The sequence below is a fragment of the Parasteatoda tepidariorum genome, chromosome 2 (genome assembly GCF_982258835.1).
Source record: "Parasteatoda tepidariorum strain Cologne lab strain chromosome 2, Ptep-v5.0, whole genome shotgun sequence".
NCBI lineage: Eukaryota > Metazoa > Arthropoda > Arachnida > Araneae > Theridiidae > Parasteatoda > Parasteatoda tepidariorum.
In genome coordinates, this window is record NC_141756.1 from 12830650 (window position 1) to 12854458 (window position 23809).

A 23809-nucleotide genomic window follows, 5' to 3' on the forward strand; every position below is an offset into this window, starting at 1 on the left:
ATTTTCTTTGCGGGTAATGGAGCTTTAAGACAAAGATGAGCTTCTTCAGAAAGCGCTTCATGAACAGGAGTCAGCAAATTATATAGTTCTTGATTTTTTTTAATAATATATATTATGTCTAAAAAGAAACGGCTTTGAACAATTTTTTTTCCCTGACAGTTTATAAGAATATTGAGGGGAAAAAAAGTATAGATAAAAAATAAGAAAAAGAGCCGCTATCACCCAGTTGTTCTCCTCTAGACTCGATGTGATACGAGCAACTCGAGGCACTGAAGAATGCGTTTATAATAAGTTACTTGTGAGCATAACTTTTATTATTGAATTTAAAAAAAAGAATTATAAATTGAGTTGGCGCCGTTTGCGATTCACTGGTATCGCCAACCCCATTTCCCGCTCACTTTTCTCTTTGCTGTCTTGCCCATCGTTATTCGTTTATTAACTTAAATTATGGATCCTATTATTAAATAATGTTTTATGGTTAATTGGAACCCTATTTTAGGGGAGATTTCCGTATCGTGATCAGTGGCAGAATAATCGCTAAACCTTGGAAACTTCCGGGCAGTGGCCCGCGAGAAACTAAAAAAAAACGTCACTGAAAGGGACCAACTCGAAGGGTAAAACTCGTAGCCACCCCAGGACAAACATCTACATGTAATTTTTTTTTTTTTTAAAAATTGCAAGTTTCAAATCTATTTAGCACCTTGGCGATTATAGTTGGCGAGACATCACGATAAGGAAATATCCCCTTTTCTTCAATTATATTAATTGTTACCTATGGATAATTAATTACTTATTAAGGTAGATTGGACCCTCCATGAAACCTCTCTGGAGCAACCATTTTCCGCTCCGTTACGTTAAAATATCCGATAACTACCTTAATAAATTATTTTTTTCCAAAATAAAAGGAAGATTTTGGACATTCATGATGTTAATTGGGTCAGCGTTAACACCCACTCAAAAAAAAAAGGGAAATTAATCATAAATGCTAAAAAAATTTTTTTTTTTCTCTCGGAAATTGAAACTTTTTCTGTCTCACATAGTAGTAGTTGAAGTAAAAAAATTGGAAAACTATGATTTAGGTACAAAAATATAGCCAAATTAGCAACTTCTAAAAAAAATTTATGAAATTTTTTAAATATTTAAACTATTTTTCCGTTGTAAAGCGCCAATAATTCGTTACGGTAATATTGTAAACGTACTATAAAATTAAAGCTTTTCTTAGATTTCAAAATACCTAAACTATAGTTTTTTCCTCGTTAGAGACAGAGATTCGAAAAACACCTTTCATTAAAAAGCTTGTCAGAAACAGTTTTTGTCTAAAAAAAGACTATTTAAAATTAGTAGTTTTAAAAATATTTGTCATACAGTGCATCAAAATATATATTATATAATACATCAAAAATAATATTTAATTTTATTAGAATTGCACAGTAAAATTTAAATTCTTTAAAATAATTAATTTTTAATCTAGTGAGAGAAAAATCATCATAAGTTATAGAAAACAAAATATTTTACTTTGGTGAAAAGAACATAACTATTCTTATCGTGTTTGTATATCATTAATGGCATGTTGCTATTAGATTTATTTCGATATTAATAGCGTATTAATATTATTATTACTATTAACAACTTAATTTTTTTAAAAAAGCAAACACATTTTACACACACATCGTTTTTTTCTTTCTTTTAAATTCATAAATCGTTTTCTTTAAAATAACAGTTTTTGAAGATAACCATAAAAGCATTTCCGTTATTTTTCTATTTTTTGTCCTTCATAAAAAAAGAACTAGAATTTTAAGTTAAAGCTTCCAGGATATTTGTCTTGTCACCTTTCAAAGAAAAAAAGAAAACTTATCTTTCTTTCAAAAAATTCGCCAATAAATATTAAAATGCGGCTCTCTCCTTCGACCGCAAGAAGTGTCAGAAAAATAAGTGCCAAAAGGTCAATGACAGAACCTTCCGCCATTCACTTTGGCGACAACTTTTGTCTTTTTTTATATTCCATTTTGGCGCTTGCATCTCCCTAGAATATAAATAACAATAAACCAAAAAATAAAACGATTTTTTTCCCTTGATTCTGGCTGTTGATAACTCACCTCAACTCAACTCAATGAGATGGCTTTCTTCGACTGTTTGGAAGTTTCGTGGGTTTCCACTTAAAGTAATGAGGGGATATTACAATTTATTATTGTATTTTTTTCCCTGTCTACTAGTTCAAAGAAAGATAACCAAATTAATAATCTTTGTCAGTCGCTAAATTTTTATTAAAAGGTTCTTGATAGATAAAAATTAAACCGGTTAAAGATTTTATGTGTCAGTGTAGGATTAGAATGTAGCGATAAGAATTCGTGGGCTTTAAGTTTTGGAAAGAAATCAATTACTGGCTTTCTTATGTATGTTATTTATGTTTCTATATTCGCTGAAAGAAATGAAAATTTAAGGAATTCACATACAAGTAGATCAGTTTGGTAAACATAAAATATGGTGAATTTTAAAGTATTTGCTCAAATGTATATTGGTTATTGCATTTATCACTTTTTTATATTATTATTTTATATCACTTTAATATATTTTATCGCTTTTTTGTTTTGAATTTTATTTATTTATTGAAGTTACTTTTATTTAAAAAATAAACTTAAATATAAAATTTCTATTTTTGGCTCAGTAATTTTCGAAAAATTTTTTTTCCTCCACTTTTCTAACCAAAATTTTCACATTTGGTCATCTAACCATCTACTATAGAAAGTAAGCATCAAATTTTTAAAAAATAGGGAGCAATTTTTAATTTTTTATAAAAAATACTATGAATAATTCCACGATTGATTATGATTTTTTTTGACGTAAACAAAAGGTGAAGTTCCTCTATTCTCTTTCTGAAAGTAGTGAAGGTAAAATAATTTTCAACCATTCGTCCCCCACTTTTGAGAAGCCATTATAAAGTTATCTCTTATGAAAGAAAACAATAAATTAATTGTTGGTAACAAACAATAAATTAATTGTTGGAACTAAAAAAATTATTAATTAATTTTTTCGATTTCTTACCTTAAAGATTGGGTTCTTGTAGCTAATAAAGCAAATTAAAATGAAATTTATAAAACGGATACCCAACTTTTTTTTTAAAGAAAAAAGAAATTTTTTTTTTCTTAGTAATAATGACGTATGGAAAAATTAAAACTTTAAAAGTGAACTTTTGCGTTCTTTATTGAAAGTAATATTTAATTTTTATTATATTGAAATTATTAATTGTATAACAAAATTAATCTCTAAGCAATCTTTTTACTCTCGAATATTTAACAAAAGACTGAGTTAAGGTTACAAAAAGCTAAATTAAAGAACTAAACTACCGTTAACAAAATAAAATAAATCTAGTCGACGGAATGCATCAATCCGTGAGCATCGATCAGTGCTCTTAACAACTCTTGATGAAAGAAAATCATTTCTTTTTTTCTTTTTTTGGAGCAGATAAAGACTGTGGTCTTCTTCTGGAGTAAAGTAAACGAGGAATACTTATTTAAAAAGAAATTTCATTTCATTTCTGATATTTTGTTTATTTACAGAAAACGTCAAATATATTAATTCTAAAACGAATTTTTCTTTGGTATATTCGTACCTAAAATACTGATCAATAACTATGATACTGCAAAATTTAATTAGTAAACCTAACATTTCAGCTTATTTACATCGATATTGTCATGCATTTTTAAACATTTCTGTCTAAATATCTGAAAAACTATTTAACCGATTTAGTTAAAAATTCTTTAAATATAAAATTTTTTAAAAACAATGAATGTAAAAATTCGTACACCTTTACGATTCCAAGTTTCTTTCTTTTTTCCCCATATTTTATCAAAAATTTTCAACATTTAACACAGAATCAACAAAAAATATTATGTTTGTTCCGAGAATGTACGTTTTAGTGTCGATTAACTTAGAATATCGTCAGCGTGAATTAATTAGCTATTTAAGATCAGGTCATCTTACCATTAACCTTGAGTCTAAAAACGTTTAAAACCTTTCATTAGAACAAAAGTTATTCTAAGAGCTTATTGTTTTCAAAGGTAGATCATGAAAATACCATAGTTATATATTTTATTTAATATACATCATTAAATGAAAGTCTTTATTTTAAAGTTTATGTTTTTACCGAATTTAAAATAGATCATCAAATGGAAATAATAAAAATACCATAATTTCAAAAGATTCTATTCTTTATCGTTCTGCGGTATTATTATAGGACATTTTTAAAAAAAACAAGTAGCCTTTTCCTTTAAGCACGCCTACTACTTTTCTAATTTTCAATAACTTTTATTTGAAAGATATGTCATGGAATGTAGCAATACAAGATGGCTGAAATAAGCAGACGATAACTTAAGTGGTCACGTGTTTTGTGACGATAAGCGAATTTATAATTCGCTATTAAAAAGACAAAAGGCAGGTGAGTGGGTTTGAAAGTCCATCGAACCACGTAAAAAAGCTTTTAAACTGCTAATAAAATAAATGGCCGAGAGTCAGTAACAAAAATTAAAACAATGTTTACGAACGTTCAACATCAATTAATCGTTTTTTTTTTTATTTACATATTCCTTAAAAAAATGTCCTATACATTTCGATACAGAGATTAAATATCGTTGAAAAACTCACGTTGAAAACTAATTACATTTTTAAATATTTAAGTAAAATGACATTCGTTTTTTTTTTTAATGGTTGTCTTAGATAATTTAAAGGAAAAAATTAATTGCATTAGAAGCTAGAAGCGTTTTGTACTAAATTTGTATCACAAGGAGAAAATACAGTTAGTTTCATTTTATTTATTTATATATTTTTTTCTACAAACACCCTCTTTCCATTATTATAGATTAAAAAACATCATTTTGCCTTCTCCAGTTTTTGGAAATAGTTTTCTATTTATGCAATTTTTTAAAAATTTATTTTGTTCTTAAAGCAAATATATATCTATGCGTATGGCACTGCATATTGTGTAAAGATGTGGGAAATGCGGAAAACCGCACAATTTACAATGGGATACTCTAACTCGAGAAGAAGAAGACCTCTGATATGCAACCACCTGACCTATAACCTTAGCGGCAGATGGTTGTTTATAAACAAGATGGCGTGTAAACAATGCAGCTGTTAGGTTTGTTTTATCGTCCGATTTTTTTCATTAATGAAAGAAAATTAATAGCTTATTTCTTTTGTTTTGCTAACTATTAATTACATATTTCATTAATTTGCAAGAATTCATTAGTTACGAGGTTATCGCACGATACGACAATCGATTACGAGATCGCATGCCGAATTTATATCAAACAGGTTAGGTCTACTCGAAATTGAATGGAAAGAACAATTGCTAACATGAATAAGTGCTACATTTCAACATCCAATCAGGTTCGATACCCACGATGTCGTCACTTGAAGGTATCCAATTATCCGCATATGAATCACCGAATATCCGTATGATTTTTATTCTTCCATTAAATGATTTCATTTACCAAATAACCTTTTTCTTAAGAAGTTTCACCTCTTTTTTTTAACTCTAAGAAACCTTTTAATATCTTATCCTTGACTATCCTAGGTGAATTAGTTAAAATCTTTCAGTAATTTTAAATTGTTTTTTAATTAAAGCAAAAAAAGAAGAAAAAAATGAAAATTGTGTATTTTCTCTAACAACGTTGTTTTCTGTTTTAGTTGTTTTCTATGTCATTCACAACCTATCTACACAATTAGAAGGAAAAAAAATGGCTTACTGATTGTAACTTGTGATTTTTTTCTTCTTTTTAATATGCAAAGAGGAAAAAAATATGAGAGTGAAGAACTATTTTTACCGCTTCTTTAATTTAATTTTTTTTAATAACCGTCGTTGAACAGCCGACCCAATTTTTGGATTTACAACTACTAGTGTTCAACTCCGTAGTCTTGTAATTTTGAAGGAAATCCAGAAGACAAGGGAACTCCTGGATCAAGTATTGGGAGAAATTTGCCTTCGTGGAGGAATTTTTCATGGAACTAACCCGCATTTGCGTTACAGGGAGAGGAAGATCGCTAGAACCTCCCACGGTTAGCCTGACAGCAAGGGGACTCTAATCCATGATCCGTCTACCGCTGAGGATATTTCACGTCAGCACTGTGGTCGGTCCAAGCCATAGCCACCCCGGTTCACCTCATTGGAAGACGAACCCCTGAGCCATCGTGGCTCTTTAATTTAATTTGAAGAAATTACTCAATCGGGAGACGATTAACAATGACGATTCTCCTTATGTATTCACCTTTATGTAGTTCGAAATTTCGCAATTTGGTTGCATCGCAGATAAGATGAATTAACAATAATTTGAACTTATAATGTGCGAATTTTTATATTTATTTTGCAGTGCTTTTCCTAGAAATTAAAAGGGGGCAGGGTGTTTTTCATAAACAAGGGCACCTTCAATTTTTAAAGGCTCTTTAATAATCTAACTAAATATATTAATTGTATTTAGTGCCCTCCTAAACGGAATTAAAAATTCTTAAATAAATATGAGAAACAATTCAATATTAATTGATATTCAATATTAACTTAGCCTAAAATAATTTGCATTACTAACGGCAATCTGAAGTTCTTTGTTTCTGCTACTGCTATTTCTTATCTTAAAATAATAGAAGGAATTTTTTTTTCAAATACAAAAGGGACACTATTTTTACTTAAAGGGCAAGAAGGGTGCATTGATCACTGTGAAAGGGCAGACAGGGTGGACCACCCTTCTTGAGTTTGAAAACAAAATTCAAGAAATTTAAATTTGCATACAAAATAAAATCAGTTGTGATACTCAGGGCTGTTGATTCTTTATAACATTTAGTTAAGGAGAGTGACCAAAGTGAATGGACAGACATAAACCATTATTTAAAGCTGTTAATTTACCATTAATTGATGAAGAATTGTTTTAATGAAGCAATCTTTTGATCAAGCTAGAACCGAACCTAATAATTGGTAAATTGTAATCATGCTTGGCGACTACACACGTCACAGAAAAATAAAAATCATACTTGTTTTAAAGTGAGTTTATAACTTCCGTGTCTCTCAGGGATTTATCTCCCCTCTGTATCAGTAATGTAACTCTTCCATGATCATAACCTTAGTGATGCTTTTTTGCAGTATCGCATTTTTTCGTAGTTTCCTATACCGTTCATAATGGATATAAATATTCGTAGTTCATTGAGTCGTAATATTGAAATGGGAAATAAAATATTTTTTTGAAATTTTAGATGGAATTTTTATTACATTTAATTAAGTAAATGATTAACAATCAGAGTTTATAAATGTATTTAGATTATTGGATTGGTTTCAATTAATTTTGTTAAAAAAAAGGGAAGTTAATCTACACACATGAAAAGAAATATTTTGCACTAAAATGCTTTTTAAAATAAGGGGCTGTATACAAATAAAAAACGATATAATAATGAAATAATTTTATAAAAAATTTTATACCTATAGGCATTTTCATGTAATTTTTCACTACATTTAACTGCGAAAAGATTAACAATCATAGTTTATAAATGTATCTAAAATTATTGGTTTGAATTTGTTTTCCAAAAAAAAAAGTTTTACGCACACGAAAAGAAATATTTTGCACTAAAAGTTTTTTAAAATAAGGGGCTGTACACAAATAAAAAAAAATATCATAAAGTAATGGGTTATTGTTAATAATAGTAAGAAGAAAAAGAAGTAAAAGATATCGAATAATAAATAGAAGAAATTGAATAAGAAGTAGAAGAAGAAAGTGATAAAAAAAAACTTCAACGTAATTTTTAAAAGCTTTCCGTAATTCCGTTGTCAGAACAATAATGACGGAAAAACTGCATCTATCTATAGCATGCATCATTATATTATTCGTACCCTCCAACTCAGCCAGAACTGAAAAAATTAAAAACTTAAGAAATCAAATAATAATAAAATATTTCTTTGTTAAATGACGTTTATGAGAATTTCCGTTCTATTGTTTCTCTTTTTCATAATTTTTAATTCTTTTATGTTTAGCTATTTTTAAAGAATATTAAAAAATATATTCTAAAATTCATTTTTATAATTATTTTTTAAATTTTTTTTTCTTATTCATAAAAATCCAAGAGTTTTGAATAATTATTAATGATAATGATTTTTTTTATATTTTTTTTATCATTGTTTAAAGATAAAAGAATCAATGAGAACAATGATGCGTGAATTAAACTACTAGGGGGATTATATATGAAGTCATCATTTATACAATGGGTAATAAGGATTTAAAAAACCTGTTTAAACTAGAAATATAGGAATGAAATTTTAATATTTTTTCGAATTACTATTTTAGTAATTAAAAATTATTTTGTTATCTTTTTAAAGCAAAATAAATTCAAATTTGCAACACATAAGTGTTATTATATCAAAATATGTTGAGAAATTTTGAATGTAGTATTTTGAATAAGTATTTGTTGGCCCTTAAAAGGGCCTTTTTTTAAAAGTCATAACACAGGAAAAAGACGTTTGAACCGGGTGGGTGGCCAAAAAATTAACCTCCAAATTTTGAATTCAGAATTATCAAAAAAATCTATAACTCTTATGGAGGTAATTAGCTTGTAAGAGGAAAACATATAATCATGAAATCATTATAATAGAAAGAATGAAAGAAACATGTATACAAAATAAAATCATAGAAAGAAAACTTGGCAACACAAGTAAAGCTAGACCAAAATTAAGGTGACTGGACCAGATCTTTGCCGAAGACCTAAAGAGAAAACTAAACCTCGGGAGAAATTTTTCAAGGCGAATTCTGTTTCACTTCCAGGTGTCCAATTAAATCTGATTCTAAAATTTTCTCACCATGATAATTAAACCAAGTCTTATTGTTGTAACGTTAACCCCCGATAGAGCGTTCGCCTTTTAATGAGGTGAACCGGGTTCGAATCCCACAATGGCTAGTCGATACAAATTTCGCTTGCACCAGCCAAAGTGCTGACATAAAATATCCTTAGTAGTAGACGGATCATGGGTTAGAATCCCCTTGCTGTCAGGCAAACCGTGGGAGGTTTTCCTCTCTATATAACGCAAATGCGGGTTAGTTCCATCAAAAACGAGGCAAAATTTCTCCCTATACTTGATCTAGGAGTACCCTTGTCTTCTGGATTGAGTTCACAGTTACAAGGCTTCGGAGTAGAACATTAGTAGTGGTAAACCCAAAAAATTGGGTCGGCTGTTAAACGATATTTATAAAATGTTATAAAGCGTTAACTCGCCAAGCACAACCACGTGATTAGGCTCAACCAAGTAATCTAATTACGTAAATTACTTCTCGAGTTGAAAGTACCCAATCCTCTGCATGGAATACCATTCAGTGTTATCTCTAAGTCAATTTTAAATTGCTATACATTTAATCTATTGAGAACAAACACTCCCGTGTACTTTTTTTTTAAAAGATAAAGACTGTTAATTATTCAATTCTTTAAAATTATCTTAGGACAAAAAAAAAGAACGCTGGTGTTTATCCTAATATCTAAACAACATAAATCTAATTTCTTACATGAAATTGTGTAATGTAATTGCGATATTTTTAAAGTGAAGTAATAGCCAAAATTAGAAAATTCCGAAATTCTCAATGCATAAATGTCCTATCACTTTGTTTCTAAAGGTAATTTTTACCTCACTACAAAATAGTGTGTTTCTGCAATTACAGTTTGTTATGGGTTGAAAAACAGACATTAACAATTCGAAAACATGTTATTTATTAAAAATGTTACTATAAATATCATTATTAATTAAAAAAATTCGTAGAGCTATCAGATCTAAACTTAAATAATGTATCGATTCTCGATACAGAATAATCCCTTCATTCATCTGCAGTTGGCTCAAACAATTAGTGTTTTTTTTTATAGGGTACATCGATTTCTTTCATACCTTCAGGGGCTGTTCATCAGTGATGGCTTCCTTTTTCCCCACCTTTCTTCCCTTTGTCACAAAGTGTCACACTTTACTATACCCCCTTTGTTTCATGTCACGCTGTATCGTATATATTTATTCTACCTATTCAGAAACAAAACACATCTTATAGATCATAATTCAAATTTTCTTTTTTAAACTTTTATTTGTGTGTTTTAATACCATTTGTAAGCGGAATTATAATGATTATATGTAACTTATTTTGATGAAAAAAAGCAAAAACATTTAATCTATTGCTTTCAAATAAATCCTTTACTATAGCCTTTCACAAACTGTCATAGTTTCATCAAATCCCTCCCTCCCCGCTATACGTGATATCATTTGTAGACGGCCCCTCCCAAGAAAATCGATTCAACTTTAAACCATAACACAGGTATTATGAACCACAATATGATGTAAATTTTGTGGAACGCTTATAAGGAGGTAAATTAAACCATGAAACCCCCCAAGTTGAACTCAAGAAGCATAATGCTATACTTAAAGTTAACATCATATTAAGGTTTCGGCAAATCTGAACGATATTATGGTTCTACAATAGCAGCGTGTAATCACAGAGTGACAAATGGAATATTTAAATATAACAACAACAAAAGAAAATTAATATTACACTAGCGCGCTTTGACTTCAAAATGCAGATAGTTAACTGCTTATTAACCAATACTTCATAGGACATCGAACTTTTCTCTACTAGACTTCCAAGATTCGGTATCCCCTTTATTCTCTACTAGAACCCTATCCACGCTGTATGTCACGCCCTTAGCGCATAATAACAATTAAAGAATAATAATAAAAAAAGTATCTGGGAGCACCTACGCAATTGTAACCGCAACTTGGCGGATGAATAACAAACAATCGAAGAAGACTATAAACAAGGACTTTTCGGACTGAGGCAAAGGAAAGACATCTTTTTTTCTTTCTTTACTTAGTGGTATGCATAAATCATTTTAAATAAACTTGCTTCATCTTTTTAAATGACTCATCATTTTTTTTTTCATTGTCTATTACTGCATCATTTGTTTCGTTAAAGGATACAGGTGAACAGCGATTGGGGCGGCAAAATAATTTTTGGAATCTTAATAGCTAATTAACAGCAGCAGATGTAACGGATAAAGTGTGCAGATGTAATGGAAAGTGTTTATAGAAACATAAAATTATTCAATAAAAGGTAAAAAAAAAAAAGAAAAAAAAACATAAAATTTGTAAGATTGGAAGTTGTTTTAAAAAAATTGATAGATGCAAATTCGATAATTTTTATATCGGCAAATAAATTCTGAATAAATATCAAGCTAAGAAGTCTTTTAAAAGTTTTTTAGAAACTTTATTTTATGAAACTTCTAATTAATGTTTTTTTTTTATTTTCCTCAAAACAGTTATTATCCAACTTAATTTTAATAGTGTGATGATTATTGGTTAGTTTTAATATTCATTTGAAAAATTCTAATTCATAAAATCTAATATTTAGAAATATCCGACAAATGACACTTCGGTTAATAAATAATTCCGATTTTTTTTATGAAACTTAGTCAATAATATCAGGTATATAAAAAATAATTAAATTAAACAAAAAGCAAGAAATAGATTTGAAAAATTACTTATATTCAACTTTTATGCGTGTTTTTTTTATTGTTATTATTATTCGATTATATGCATTCAAAGTTGTAAGATGCGAATTTTCAACATTTTCTCTTAAATTGCGCCATTTTCTTCCGGGGATTAATACTGAAACTAAAATAAAACTAACGTTATTTCTTTCAACCAAAACATTTTTACAACAACCCATCTTTTAAATGAGTGATATACATATATATTATCATGAGAAAATGTTGAGTAAATTCACTGAAGGAAACATAGTTGACATTTTGTTCCAGACGAGTTCGAATATATGATCAACTCGTTCTTCTTAAAAATTTAATTGTTCCTTTGTGACACCGAACCAAATGGGGAATAATTACTGTTAGAAATGTTCTTTTCAATGCAGATTAAATGAAAAGTTTATTGCAATAAATCTTAGTATTTCTATAATGAAAATGTATAGATCGAATAATGAAATGAATTTGAAGAGAGTAATAAAATGTTTTATTTGTTTATTTATTTTAAAGCTGTTTTTCGGGAATTTCATTCGTCATATGAAATAATTCAATTTAGCGAATGATATGATTTTTTATAACTGCTGTTCATTCATTCATGGCTGTTTAGGTCAAATTTTATTCCTCCATAGCCAGATCCCATTGTGCTAAAAATGGCGCAAAATGCCAGTATTTAATTTACTTCTTTAATACTTTATTCCTTCGTTATATATATTTTTTTAATTTTTGTAAAGTTTCCAGAACACTACAATCTTAAAACTATACAAAAGTATGCAAATATTCAATTACTTTCATCAGGAATATTTTAACAGAAATATTGTTTCGTGAGAGAAATATTCCAAACTTGGGGACATTTTTATAAAAAAAAAAAAAAATTGTTTTTATAAATTTTTAAAATATTTGTCCGCTTTGAATTCTAGTCAGTTTTTTCTTTCCAGCGAGATAATATATATAGTTTAAAATAAAAATAAACTTCCACTTCAAAGAAATCCTTTTATTTTTTTAAATTTTCTTAGGCAATTGAGAAAAACTCTTAACATATATTTTTTCTTGTTGCCAGTTTTATGTGTTTTCGCACATAGTGAAACAAAAAGACTAGTTTTTCAAAATTTTCAGCTAATATTTTAAAAAAAAAGTTGTTGAAAGTAGTGGGATTCCTAAAAGTATTATTAATGTATGATAAGGTGTAACGTAACCACAGTATTTTCCTATGTCAAATCGTTTTCAAAATTTATTTATTTTGAATATTAAGAATAGTTTCGAGAATAATTCTCCGCGCCTGATCTGATTTAGCAAAAGACCGCAGACGAACTTTCCCCCCCTTCAAGATTGCGATTCTGAGAGTAATGGAATAACTATTTTCTTACAGAGCAAGTGTTACGCCCACTGGAATAACTATTTCTTTAAGAATGGAATTTGCGCCACAATTATTTCGGAATGCAAAAAGTAAATATTGAAGTGTTTATCAATAAATTTATACTAACGGAAAACATAAATAAATACATACATAACCAAAAGTTACTGACATATCAATCAAATTTATTAAAATTCCATGTTTTTTTTAACGAAGCACTCTTTAAAGTGAAATTTTCAAGAAGATAAAAGCATGTTTTCAAAGAATTTTTTTGGAAAAAAAAAGGCTTTATTGTTTGAAACTGGTAACGAACTGGCAACTGAAATTATTGTGCGGCGGATTCCGTGTACACGAATTCCGTGTTGAAAGAAAAACAAAAACTGGTCTTGTCTTATAAGACAATCAAAAGATTTAATCATTTGGGCATTTCTCACAAGAAGCAGCTCATACAAGCCACGAGTCATTAATTTAAACAGTCGTCCATGGAAGGAGCAAGATCCGGAGAATACAGTTATGGGGCAGAATGTCCTAATTGAGTATTTCCATATCGTTATTGACTGGCACTTCAAATGTCCTTTCCACGTCTTATGGCTTTAATTAGTATAGTACTTAATTTTCATTCATCTGGAATATTCCAGAGACTAGAAGAGGATATTGATTGATGAGTATAAGAAATACGAAAAGTATTCCTGGATTTGACAAACGTTTCTAACCTTTCTTTCGTTTTTTCTTATTCTTCATAGAAAAACCACAACTTTTGAATGTTTATTAAAATATGACACAAAATTAGATCTTTTTGCTTTCTTATAAAAATGGCTATGGTCTAATTTCAAGCTATGTTCTGATTTCTTAATAAACTTTTCACGGTAAATGAAAAATAATATACAGGTTGTAAATTGCAAATACAGGGAGAAAGAATAGCAGATATGAATGTTGGCACATCTATCTACCAAAGAAAAAAAGAAAAAAAAAAGGAAGAACAATTCATTATAAAATTACAAATGTTACTGAAAATAAATAGTAACTTTTGGCTACTGTTAAATTAAAACTTAGTTTAATTTAATTAAACTTCGGCAATCTTTCCGAAACATTAAATCTGTATATTTTTATTAAAATGGGGGCATTTTAAAACTGAATATCATAATGTAAATGTTTTTTTTAATAAAAAATTACGTTTATTATAGCAAAACTAGAAAAATAATTAAGTTAAATTAGCTTTAAACCGACACCCACTCAAATAGTAGCACACACAGTAATTGGTTACATAAAATAATAATCGCAAAGCTAAGAAAAGAAAATTAAAAAAAAAAACAACTAAATAAACTTCAATCAGTTATTAATTGTATCATAAAAATAATAAAATTAGTTAATTGATCAGTTATAATTAGACTAGTATATTATATAATAGAAATTCATAGAATACGGTATCAACCCACATTATGGTTGGTACTGTGGTTTTTTTTCCTAACCTCGTGCTCTAGCAAAAAATATAACGTATCATGACAACATATTTGGATCATGCTTAAAATGCATTCTAAAAATAAGGCGAACTTTTTTCCTCTTTTCAAAACAAAATATGAATTGTTTATTCGAATATGTTAAAATAATTCTTTTTAACAATCCCAAGAACAATTTTATTCTATTTCTGGCGGACAAACTCATTTGTCAGGGAAGGAAAAAAAATGACTATTTGTAACTGAGAAGAATTAGTGGAAATTCTTCACAAAACACAGAGGCAATTTTAAAATAACGGATTTACGTTGACCAGAATAGCTGATAACTTTAATTACAAACAGACGAGAAAGAAAAATCGTCCAATTGAAGAACAATAAGAAAACGACTTTCCGAAAGGAAAAACAGCAGCTTTTGTTACTATTGTTTTATAAAAAAAAGAATCAAACGATAACATACCGTTCATAAGGCATGGCAGCAGCCGACACACCGGTTGAGCACGCAGACGATTATGATCCGGAGGCCGATACTGTAGAGCAAAACAAATTAATCCCGATGAGAGTGCCTGCTGAATTACAACTGAACTTCACTCGAATCGCCTACCTGAATGTTGCTGTTCCAGGTGTGTGTGTAAGCGGCCGTCACGGGTCGTCTGCTGATGGGACAGCAGTTGTAAGAAAGAAAAAAAAAATAACCGGACCCCGTTGTATAAAGGTGGGTCTTCCATGTGACGTAAGAAAACTTCTGAACGAGTGGAGAAGAAAATTACCCCATCTGGATTTATGGATGAAGATGAGCTCAAGAGCAGACGATTCCACCAGGGAGAGGAAAGAATAGGCGGATGTATCGAATTTGTTGATTAGGTTGATGTTTTTGGAGTCAAGTACTTAGCACGCGATAAGGTCGAGAGAACCTGCTATAAAATCACTTGTTGTCTGTATAAAGAAGGTGTCTTGTCTAAATTGATTTCAGAGCTATCTTTGAAATTTTTGGGTTGTAATGAGTAAATAAATTTACAGCTTTGAGTTCGATTCCAAGATTTCTACGTAACCATAGTTTTAATAGTTGATTTATTTCCTTAAGGATTGCGGATATGGATCGAAATGCAAATGTTTGTTCGGAAACTTATAAATCAGTTCTACTGATCTAGAGAAATCGATGGTTAGAAAATGAAGATATAAGGTTAAAGAGAGGAAGCTTAGACTGGACACGCCTAAAACAAATTAGTCCGAATAAAAACTGATAATACTAATTAAATAATTTTAATTGTTTTTCGTTTTTCTTCTAGAGACTTATTTCTAAGTCACATAAGTAGTTAGAGCAGTTTGGATCAAATCTTCTGCAACTTTTAAGTTAAATCCGTTTTTTTTTTTGTTGTTGCTGTTGGTGAGATTGATTTAATCTGAATTCATTATTTTAAATCGTTGCGAAAGGTAACGGATTTAAAATATCTGGTATGAATCTAACACTAACACCACATGTATTTTATTTTATTTCATAACCGTCTTTGAACTGTCGAGCCAATTCTGGGTTTTCGACCATCCAATGTTCAACTCCGTGCCCTTGTAATTTTGACCCCAATCCAGAGGCAATTTTGACCCCATGCCTTCCTGGATCAGTACCTAAAGAGGTATTGATTTGCTATGGGAATCTCGAGGACTTTGTGACCCCGACAGATTCAACGTGCACCAGTCGCCATTTAAATACCTTCGTTACATCTTAAGAAATAAGTTTATAGGAAAAAGTATATTTTATTATAATTTTAAATTTTCACAATGATCCCTATAAAAATATAGGGGAAAAGTCCTAAATCTCCGTGATTAATTGATTCTTTGTTTCAAATATCTCGCCAATCGTTAGAAAAGTTAGATCAAATTCGAATGCTAAAAGCAATTTTGGACAAGTCATTGTTTTGGCTTCCAAATCAATATCTCGTTCATTACTAGAATCGTTAGCATTAATCCAGTTAGTTATTGATTGAATATGATGAGGTAAAAGAAAATCATGCAAAATAAAGTATACAAACATCAAGCGATACAGCACATATCTTAAAATTCTATTTAATTTTAATTGTTTATGCATAGTGGTTAATTATTTACGCAATTTTTATTTTCTGCTTGGCAATTTTTATTTAGTCTTAGAAGGACGCTGGTGAGTTTAATTTTTAAAATTTTATTAAATAAAATTATAAAAACGCAAAAGAATTATTGCCGAATTTAAATACCATAAAAAAAAAAAAAACTAGAACGTTTTTATTTCTTGTAGCATATGGGTTGCAGTAGGCCATCTCAATAATTATATCATTACGTCATCTCAATAATATTAATACCATGTATTAACATGGTTATGATTTAGGGTTCTCTGGTTCATTTAATATATAGAATTTTTTTTATAAAATCTAACATTTCGTCATTCAAATATGAAAGATGTTTGTTAAATTGATAAGTTATCAAAATCGTTTATCAAATTATTTTAAACGAAGGAAAAAAAACCTCATCAATTGTCGGATATTTCGAAGTTTTTCTTTAATCTTTTGGCGACTCCGCAGAAACCTAGTCGCAACTTCAACACTTCAACTCGTGATTGCTCGTTTATTCTAATCAAATCAAAATCGATTCAGCGCTCTAATCAAAATCATTCACTCAAATCGTTCATTCAATGTCTAATCAACATTGATTCGACGTTGAACCATAATATCAGTACCTTGAAACGAAATTACGTGCAAATTTGCTAAATAACGTGTTTAATTGAACCGCGTTTTCTTCTTGGTTGTACCATTATATCTTGTAATCAAGTTTAAAATTATTTAATTTGCTTGATAATGTAGCTCAACCTTGCACTGTATTAAGGTTGTTGAGAATATAAGGTTCAAATCTATGTCTGAAATTTTCAAAATTGTATGCAACGCATATGCGAATAAAAAATGTGGTAATCTGTGTAAAATGTGGTAAATTATTATCTTCAGTAATTTTTTGTTGTTGTTTAAAATCAGTTGTTACAATATAGTACATTTTAACATCTCTCTTTGTGTTTATGAAAATGGAAGAGTTCGGGAGAAAAAAAAAGGCAAATAATTTCTAAAAAATAAAAAAGTTAATTAAATCGGTGAATGCAACTAAACTTATTATTTTTTTTTTGCGAGCAATAAAATAATAAAACATAATAGTTCAATGGACGCAATTTTAAAAACATGTTCCTCCCCTCCCCCGTCGCTGTAATCGAAAATCGTCTGGATTAAAATATAAGACTCGTTCTTTCTTTACTTCGATGTTTTTTCTTTGCTTTATCTTGATATTTCAATTAAATCTCACCTTTTTTACATTTTCTCATCTTGAATAGAAAACTTAAAAGGTGCAAAAAAGAAGTTCAGGTTTCGAATGGAATAAAATTGTTCTCCTCCTTTCTCTTATCCTGTCGTTTTTTTTTTTTTTTCTTCCTAAAAAAGTTTTTCTCACGTAGAGACAGGAGATGCAGAAGTAGACAAAGACATCGTTTGCTAGCGTAAATTACTTTCCTCGAGAAATGTTACGATAAAAATTATTCGAACCTAAAATGAGTAGGGGTGGAAGGGGGAGCATTCTGGACGATTTGTAAGATCTAGAAAGGGACATGGGGGGGGGGGGAGAATCCAAGCTGGGTATGAACTTCTGAAGATGCTCTCCACTAGATGATTACGGAAATGTGAACCCAAGCATGACATAATGTACCCGTCCAATCCCCGGTCTCCACATCCTTTCTCATTCTTGTCTTTCTACTTATGAGAATGTTCGGCCGGTAGCACTTTCGTTCTAAAAATGTCTTTTTCATTTTATAATTTCTCTACTTTGCTTGAGAAAGACCTGCGAGTTCTTTTCAAAAAAATGTCTCCTGTGCGGAAAAGGAGAAAAGCAATAAATATGTAAAGTACTGTAGGGTTTTTTTTTTCTCTCTGAGAGGCAGAGAACATTTTGTTGTAACACACTTCTGAAAGCAAAGTTAGCCTATATTTTACTAACTGAAATAGGATCCTGGTGGGTACATAATGGAGCAGCTTTTTAAAAATGTATCCAATTCTTAGTTTCATTTATTTAAATATTCTAATTGGTAGTAAAACGTTGAATATTTCCTATTTAAAATTCAAATGAATATTCAGAGATAAGGATTCATTTTATTTTAAATTTCGCGTTTTGTTGAGCAAATTAGGCTTGTTTTAATCCTCCTTTTATCCATGCGAAAGGTAGAAATCAAGAAAAATTTAGTCACTGTTCCGAAGAACTATAGTAACTAAAAGATATTATTAATCGGTTCAAAATTTCATCGGTCCGTTTAGGTATTTTTATTGGATTTATTTTTTAAAGAAAAGTTGTTAGAGTGATTTAAAATGAAGAATTATAATACGAAGAATGAGAGCCATGGTGACTCAGAGGACAGAGTGCTCGCTTCCCAATAAGGTCGATACGAATTCCGCACCCGGCTCGCACCGACCACAGTGCTGACGTAAAATATCCTCAGCGGTTGACGGATCACGGGTTTGAGTCCTCTAGCAGTCAGACTAACAGTGGTAGGTTTTCGTGGTTTTCCTCTCCGTGTAACGCAAACGCGAGTTAGTTTCATCAAAGAATCCTCTACAAAATCATCCAATTAAATCTGATTTAAATCACATAGTTAGGCATAATCGCTTTGCTTCTTCCTGAATTGCAAGTACCCAAATGTCTTCTAAAGTTGAAAGCAAATTTTATCGCCAATCGAAATGAAATAAAATTTTTAAAAACTACGTTTTTCAAGTGTAGCAAAAAAGAAAATAATTTTGTTTTTGTTTAACATAAAACGAAAAACGCGCAACGGATCGTTTTCACCTCACGCCGTTCGATTTTTTTAAAATTTTATTATTTAATACAGCTGAAATTTCGAATAGAGATATCAATACGATAAAAATTCTTGGCAACGGAACCGGCAAGTCGATCAACAGTTAGTTTATTTATTTCGGATATATGTACTGAGGATTCACCCTTAATTCTGCGTCTCTGCGTCTCAATGGGTTTCAGGTATGGGCTCTGGATAAGTCAGTCCATTCAGTCACCTTATTAATACAGTGTCGTCCTGTCAATAACACGGGTTCAAACCTTAAAATAACCGCAACGTAGGAAGCCGATTGTTATCCACGTTAAAATACAGTTGGTGTGAGCGTACTATACGCTTGGATCAAGTGTCCCGACCTGTACCAGAAGAAACACTCTAAACCACAATTTTACCTACACCGATATGCATGGATGTCCAAATAGTAATGGTAGATTTTACCACAATATTGGATATTTGACCGATATTGCGAATTTCTGATCAGTTGACTTCTTCCCATATTATCTTGTTTATTCATTGAGAAAGACATAATTTCTCTAATTAACAAGATATCAACGCTTCATAGTTTGTTAACTTCTTGGTTCAGCGATTTAACCACGCCATAACGGTCCATCGATTGCAAATTCATCGAACACTGTCTTATTCATTATCTGGAACTCGCCAATGAATGAAATGGCGATTAGGAGATCATTCGAGCAGCAATTTTTTTTTTCGGCGACAATTACATCTCGCAATATCGGTATCACCAACCTGTCGAATGTAGCCAAGCGTGCCATCAAAGAGGGAAGTAAGATGATCAACGGAGCATCTTCTTTTTTCGAATTTCCCTTTCTTAGGTTTACTTCTCTGTGTCATTAGTAGCCCATAACGTACCTCTGGTTGAAAACACCATTTGGAAACAATAGAGCCACCCATGGGATTTAATATTTTTTTGGCGCATTTTGCAGTTATCCAGGTCTCGCCTCATGTGTTTGATGGCGCAGTTGTGTACGCCCCTGCAATTTGTACTTCTAATAACAGATTACAGTTTGGTTGGTAAGAATATAAAACGGAATATAAGTCCGTATATATGAACAAGGCGAACTAGCTGTAATATTAATAACATCAGAATTAGTTAAATCAGGGTTGGCATTTTATTTGAAAGAAACCTATTGCTTCCTAGGCACTGAAAAAAACTGGTCAAAACTTAAGAAAGTGTCCATTCCAATTACTTATTAATATGTATGTCGTATGCAATTAATTCACACTGAAATTAAAATTTTAATATAGCTCTAGAAACTCTTTACCTTTGACGCAAATGGAACAACGTTGTCCCTTTTTAATATATTTTTCCTTGTAAATTTATATATTTCCTGTGTGCATTTGCTTGTAAGCTATAATTACAAGCAAAAATAAATTTTGGTATTTTTACTTGTAAAAAACAGTCTAATAGTTGATAGTAAACTCTATTAGATTATCGGAATTGTATTAATACTAAAATCTAAAAAAATAGTTTAATTTTTGAGTTGTTAGAAAAATCTATTAGATTATCTGAATTGTATTAATACTAAAATGTAAAAAGGAAGTTTATTTTTTTTATTTATATTCAAAATTATATCAATAATTGAATTCGCAAAAAGCAGGGGGAGATAAATTACTTTTTCAGTTGGAAAAAAATAACAAACTTTCAACAAATAATCTCTTTTTATGAACATATATGGGTATCTTTACTTCTTCAACTGGCAAAGCATACTTTTTGAATAAACAAGCGTTGGCTTCAACTATATAATGGTTTTAAGGAACTTTTTGTTAATGAAAAAATAGAATGATATTTATAAATATCAGTATTATTTAAAACCCACTTTACAATCCATTTAAAATCCGCAAGCAAATTTCAATTTTTTTGTGAAATGGAAATGATTGATTTGTCTTCATATATCAAGTAATACAAACTCTCAAGGACAAAACAAGAGCAAAAATAAATGAATAAAATTTTACAAAACGCTCATAAATCTTTCTGTATCGCGAGACGAAATTAAAATGCGAGACAGGTGAATGTGAGGGTTTGGAATGTGTTTTCATGGATAGAACAAAAAAAAGTTTCAATAATTTCTGTATAAAAAAAAGTGAGTACGTTTGAAGAAAAATAAAACTTGTATAGTAGGAAATGTCATGTAAATGCACAAATTTTATTGCATTACATATTAATGTTGCATTGTCCGTAGTAAACAAACATTACGGGGCTGCGATTGTGTTTAGGTACGGAACACACTTCTTGCGAGATTGAAAACGAATATTCAGCTTCTTTCAAAAATTATTTTCTTTCACATTTGCGAGCATTTTTCACTGTTAAAATTGTTATTCTAAAATTTTGGCAAAATTAACCGGCATCAGTCTCAAATTCGATTAACGCGCTAAAGCTTATGGTTCGGAACATTTTTCTATCTTTACGGTTTTGGAACCACTTATAGATGGTATAGTTAAAAAACCGTGATTATAAAACCAGGGGTCCGTCCAGACATTTTGTGAAAGGTCCGTTTTTCTACATTTGTGAAAAAATTACTCGTAATTTGTGAATATAAAATAAATGTTAAGTCACATTCTTTCAACCAGGGTCCGGTTTTGTGAATTTGTGCAAATAGGGTCCGTTATTGCAAAAAGACTTTTTCAAGGAGTTTTTAAATTGTAAAGACATACAAAATTATGCTCAACACTGTAAAATTATAATTAAAAAAATTAAATTTTGAAAAATAAACAGCAATTGCTGTTACTATTTTAGAGATGCAACACACAAATATTTGGTATTTAGCCTATACTGCTGAACGCAGAATATTCATTTCGGACGAATAATGGAAGGAGCTTCTGCCGAAGACAAAACTTAGTTCGTTTGCATTTGTCTTTCTAAGCCCCCCCCCTTCCTGGGAAGGATATATTTGATTAGCAAAACCATAATGAAGATAAACAAATTTGTGAAGGGTCCGATTAAAAGAAAAATCATTTTGTGAAGGGTCCGTTCTTAAGTTAAAATATTTTTGTGAAGGGTCAGTTTTTGTGAAAAGATATTTTGCAAAGGGTCCGTTAACGGACCCAAATTTCTTCTAAACAGACCCCCGAAAACTATACGGTTTTGTAAGCATATTCATCTAGTTTAGTTTCTAAAATGAAACTTAAATGGACATTGTAGCTCTCTTGGTGCTGCGCCATTTATGTGTGAATAATATTTACATATTCTAATAGTCCAGGATCGCCGATTGAAAAGTGCAAGATACTGGAAACTCTTCATGTATTGAAAGAAATATTGCAGTGCCAACGCTGGGATTCGAACCACTGTTCCTCCGATCATGAGATTAACCCATTAACCATCTCAGCTGCAGTATGTACCTAACTGCACGGAACAAAAAGGTTTTATTAGATGGCCTAGTTGGCGCGGATAGAATTCTGGTTGCTTAACCATGTTGGGAGAAAAACTATCTACAAACGTTTTTTCTCACACTTAACAATTTGAATATCATCTTTCTTTTGGTAAATTGACTGTTTTTGTTGAATAGGGTAAAATAACACTATAACCCTTTAAACCGAGGAATTTATAACAGTGTAGTACAGTCATACAGGCCGTTTACAACCCTTCATACACATTTTTAGAATCCTTGTTAAAAACGAAGTAAAAATAAATTTGCTTGTACAATTCAATTAATATTTAACTGAAATTAATGTTTAAGTCAATTAAAATTGACTTAATAGACTCAGATTAATATTTAAGTAAGGAATCTGGCAAATTACCAGCGAAGAAGCCGGAACTAAAAACATCGAAAACAGTTTTAGTTTTTTATTAAGCAATTAAAATAGTTAAGCCGTGGTGGCTCAGGGGATAGAGCACTCGCCTACCAAAAAGGTGACCCGTGTTCGAATCCCAGCGATGGCTGGTCGGTACGAAATCCGCACCAGGCTCTCAAGGACCACAGTGCTGACGTAAAATACCTTCTGTGTTAGACGGATCATGGGATAGTCCTTGCCGTCAGGCTTACCATGAGAGATTTTCGTCTCCATGTAACACAAATGGAGGTTAGTTCCAGTGGTCGGAAGAAGAGCCCTACAAGAAGTGAGACTAGTGTAGTCGCTACTTTTATCGTAGTTTGTAGTGTAGTGAGCTATTTTTTTTTAGGAAAGTAGTGTAGCAATTTAAAAAAAGAAGAAAAAAAACAGTACTTTGTAGCGATTTCTGGCAACTACTTAACGTTAGTTTAGAAAAGATATACGGTTCTAACCACATTTAGTTTTTCCGGATAAGACAGGAACAAATCTTCGCGAGTTCGTCAATGGATGCAATGAAAATGACCCTGTGGCTGAAGCTCTAAACTAGATTAGGTATGTAAAATCACGAATGACTCAAAGTTAAACTAGCCATTACGAAAAATGGATAATTAATCACTTTGATCACACATCGTGAAACAATGCTATTATTTTAAAGAAACGGAAAGTATTTTCGATGTACTTAATTTCTTACAGGAAATAAAAGAGCATTAAACAATTAAAAAGTTGCAATCATTTGATAATTTCTTAAATTGGATATTCGCCGTCGAAAAAGGCACAAAAAGCTGAAGATTAAATGAACTAATTCTAAAAAAAAAAAATGTTTTGGAAAACAAACTCGCTCTTTTAAAC

At 30.5% G+C, this 23809-nt stretch overlaps 1 protein-coding gene across 4 annotated transcripts in view; it reads right to left on the reverse strand.

Moving 5' to 3' along the window:
• Traf4 (TNF receptor associated factor 4) overlaps positions 1–23809 on the reverse strand; it is a 226097-nt gene that overhangs the window by 79081 nt on the left and 123207 nt on the right. Inside the window, exon 1 of one of the 4 annotated variants that reach the window (XM_016060062.4) lies at positions 14792–14995. The exons of the other annotated variants lie outside the window; for them this stretch is intronic. Coding sequence (XP_015915548.1) covers positions 14792–14805 — 14 coding nt within the window. The 5' untranslated portion in view covers positions 14806–14995. Of the gene's footprint in view, positions 1–14791; positions 14996–23809 lie in introns of those variants that run through there. 4 annotated transcript variants of the gene reach the window in all.